The sequence below is a fragment of the Nematolebias whitei genome, chromosome 8 (assembly GCF_014905685.2).
Source record: "Nematolebias whitei isolate Nwh7 chromosome 8, NemWhi1, whole genome shotgun sequence".
Classification (NCBI taxonomy): Eukaryota; Metazoa; Chordata; class Actinopteri; order Cyprinodontiformes; family Rivulidae; genus Nematolebias; species Nematolebias whitei.
Genome location: NC_056505.1, coordinates 1,402,015 through 1,405,430, shown reverse-complemented (window position 1 = coordinate 1,405,430; position 3,416 = coordinate 1,402,015). Strand labels below are relative to the sequence as shown.

The window sequence follows — 3,416 nt, the reverse complement described above, 5'->3', positions numbered from 1 at the left end:
CATGTCCCAACCACTGTCCCTCCTCTGGACATGTCCCAACCACTGTCTTGTAAACTTTTCCTTTGATCTTTGCTGACACTTTTGTCTCAAATCACTCCTGAAACTTTTCTCCATCACTCCATCCTGCCTGGACTCTCTTCTTCTCCTCTTCACCACACTCCTCATGTTCCTGGACAGTGGACCCCAAGTCCTTGAAGTCCTGCACCTTTGTGACCTCTGCTCCTTGTAGCCTCACTGTTCCACCGTCTCATCCACACACATGGACTCTGTCTTACTACGACTGACTTTCATTCCTCTTCTAAGCAGAACAGGCTGAAAAAGCAGAGTGTAGTTAAAAGTAGTAGCTAAAGAATAGCAGAAAGGTAGCTGAATGCTACGAGCAGCATAAGACAACATCTCAATGTATTTTATCTGAGGTTTTTATTTTACATCAAGTTAAATATATTTAAATGTGACAGAAGCTAAAGTCATGACACGTTTCCACATCAAGTTTTGAGACGTGAAGGTTGGTGGTTTTAGCTTCATGTCGGCTGACGGACACGTGTTGTCCCGTCAGCACGGCTGCCTGTTTTTCTCTCAATGACTCGGTGGTGTTTGAGCAGAGCTGCAGATGTTTTCCTTCATGATGTTCTGCAGCTGACTGGCAGGAGGTTTTACTGAAGCACATCGCCGAAGACGAGCTGCCGGCCGTCTACGGGGGTAAACTGACCGATCCTGACGGAGATCCTCGCTGTCGGACCAGGGTGAGTCAACAGTTAGTGACGCACGGTGCCGGAGCGCTGCGAGGTTGGAGGACACGAGTATCCATCACAGACACCCCCTCTGATTGACAGGTCAGAGACAGCGACGTTCTTTAAGAGGTCTTGATGGGACGCCCTACAGCAGAGTGTCTTATCGCTCCATGTCTCTGGGAGCAGGGCGACTTTGAGCTCCACGTGGTTCTTTGTCTTGATCATACGTCAAAGTTTTCAATCGCTCCTAAATTAGTCGCGGTCTTCTCGTGTTTTCCGGTCGAAGCTGATCCTGGTTCTGCTAAAGGTTTCTTCCTCATGAGGGAGTTTTTCTTTCCACTGTCGCCTTCATGCTTGTTCAACATGAGAGTTCAGTGATGGAGTTAAACTCAAAGCTGCTCCTCAGATAAATAATGTTCAATTATTATTTTATACATGAATGTTTCTGTTCAGCCCTGAGACGACTTCTGTTGTGACTTGGAGCTTTAGAAATAAACTGAACTGAATCTTTACTGCTGCACGTCGCTCTGCCGCACGGACCGAGAGGAACAAGACAGACCAGACATGATGCCAGATGTCCTGCAGACCCACAACCCAACAGAACCGAGCAGATGAGCAGGTTAAAGCCAGTTCCTCCCTCAGCTGCGACCGCTGGACACCGTGTGTTTGCTGCCCTGACCGTTCTTCGTGTGCGTGTTGGTGGTGCACGGTAAACATGAACATGAGCAGATCTGGACCAGTTTGAATAATTATTATCGCTCACTGGTCATACTGGGCTGTAGCCTGGATCGAGCTGCGATTCGGTGACTCTCGAGTCTCCAGAAAGTCTCGAAACGTTTGCAGCGGTTCTCCATTTCTTCTCCTGAGTGTCTGTTTCAAACTGAAGCGACAAGACGCTCAGCAACCGCCTGGAGACTCGCTCGTAACGCTGCAGTGAGCTGTTGACTCCATCGCTCGTTCTACGTGGCCTCCGAACACGCTCTCAGAAGAACCACGCACAGCTTGTGATGTGCACTTGTTCTTTGTGCAGAACCCTGAGATGACGCTCTAGAAATCAACTGCTCACATGAGCCGCTCCTTGCTGATGGTGCAGATCCACCATCTGGGCCCTCACTTCCTGTTTAGGCTTAACTGGAGGTGTTGGACAGGAACAAACTGGTTCTGTGGACCTGTGAGCATTTTTCGTTTCTTTTTCATTCAAATGAAGCCATCAAAACGTTAAAAACTGCTCATGTAAAACCATATTTTCCAGCCTATAAGTCTCATCAGTCCAAAAATGTCTAATTGAAAAAAAATCCATAAATACGTCGCATCTATTCTGCGTCATGTTTGTTACGGCTCACAGCTGACAACCAGGAAATGTGGGTCGGTGTTGTGCCAAAAATCGATTGGCTGCCAAATGGCGGGAGCGTGCACGGGAGGACTTTAACAAGATTAACACTTAAAAACAATTATAGCAAAGTATGTCTCCATCTAACTTTCCCTTGATAAATGCACTTCAATGGTCAAATCAGCTGCATTTCAAAAGCCGATACGCGGAAGCAGGAGCACGCAGAGGGACGACTCGCTGTGCATTTCTTCAAAATTTAACAAGATAAGCACCTAAAACAATCATTTGTTTGCTCGACTTTATAGTAAAGTTGTGTCTCAGGTGAACTTTTACTTAATTAATGCACTTCAATGGTCAAATCTGCTGCATTTCGCCAGGGCAGCGCAGCAAAATGAAGCAGATTTGACGGTTGCTCCAAGCAAGCTGGACGAAGGTGGCAGGCTATGGCAAGCCGATTGTGTCATTAATAGCCACTTTTACCTATTACATAGCACAACGGCATGCCATACCACTCGAGTGCCATCTAGCAGCTGAAAATGGTAGTGTTCAACATTTTCAGTCAGAATGAATGAAAACAGTCATAAAACTGGTTTATGAATATGGAAAAAATCCATAAATAGGTCACTTTGGTGCATAAGTCACAGGGTATGTAAATTAGACAAAAAGGTATGACTTATAGGCCAGAAAATATGGTACTGTGACAGAACTCAAAGCTGCTGTTGGTGGATACGAGTCAGACTCCAACTTCAGCCTCTGACACCTGACTCAACTGTTCAGCTTTAATGAGCTTCCTGCTGTTCGGCTGCTTCGCCTCCTGTAGTTTACAGCAGCTTTGCTTCAGCTGAACTGTGTCTGGATGATATGCAGCTGAGATACTGCTGGTTTTAATTTGAATAACAAACAATGTTTCATGTGAGCTCTTTAACCAACAGATTTTCTTGTCCTGCACACAAATCATTTTCATAAACAGCAACAGATTCGTGTCCCGTCCTACCGAAGGCTGAAACTTAATCACTGGAGATATATTAAAAACCAGGCTTGAGTCACGGTGTGTCATCAGGTCCTGGTACACATTACTGATCCAGTTCAAAACAATAGAAGGACTGTTTGAATCGATTCAGCATGGCTGTACAAACATCGAGTAGTTTAACTGCTTGTTCTTGTTGAATGAAAACCTTTGTACATGTCACTATAGATGTCATGGGCAGTGGTCCCGTGGACTCATTGGCAGTGGTCCCGTGGATTCATGGTAGCTTGTAGTGGTCCCGTGGACTCATGGGCAGCTTCTAGTGGTCCCGTGGACTCATGGGCAGTGGTCCTGTGGACTCATAGTCAGCTTCTAGTGGTCCCGTGGA

General features: G+C 46.1%; 1 protein-coding gene across 1 annotated transcript in view; it reads left to right on the top strand.

The window, feature by feature from the left end:
- Nucleotides 1-3,416, top strand: part of LOC119413100 (SEC14-like protein 2) — a 36,381-nt gene that overhangs the window by 21,705 nt on the left and 11,260 nt on the right. The window contains exon 9 of the mRNA XM_037680111.1: nucleotides 637-743. Within this exon, the coding sequence (XP_037536039.1) occupies nucleotides 637-743 (107 nt within the window). The remainder of the gene's footprint in view (nucleotides 1-636; nucleotides 744-3,416) is intronic.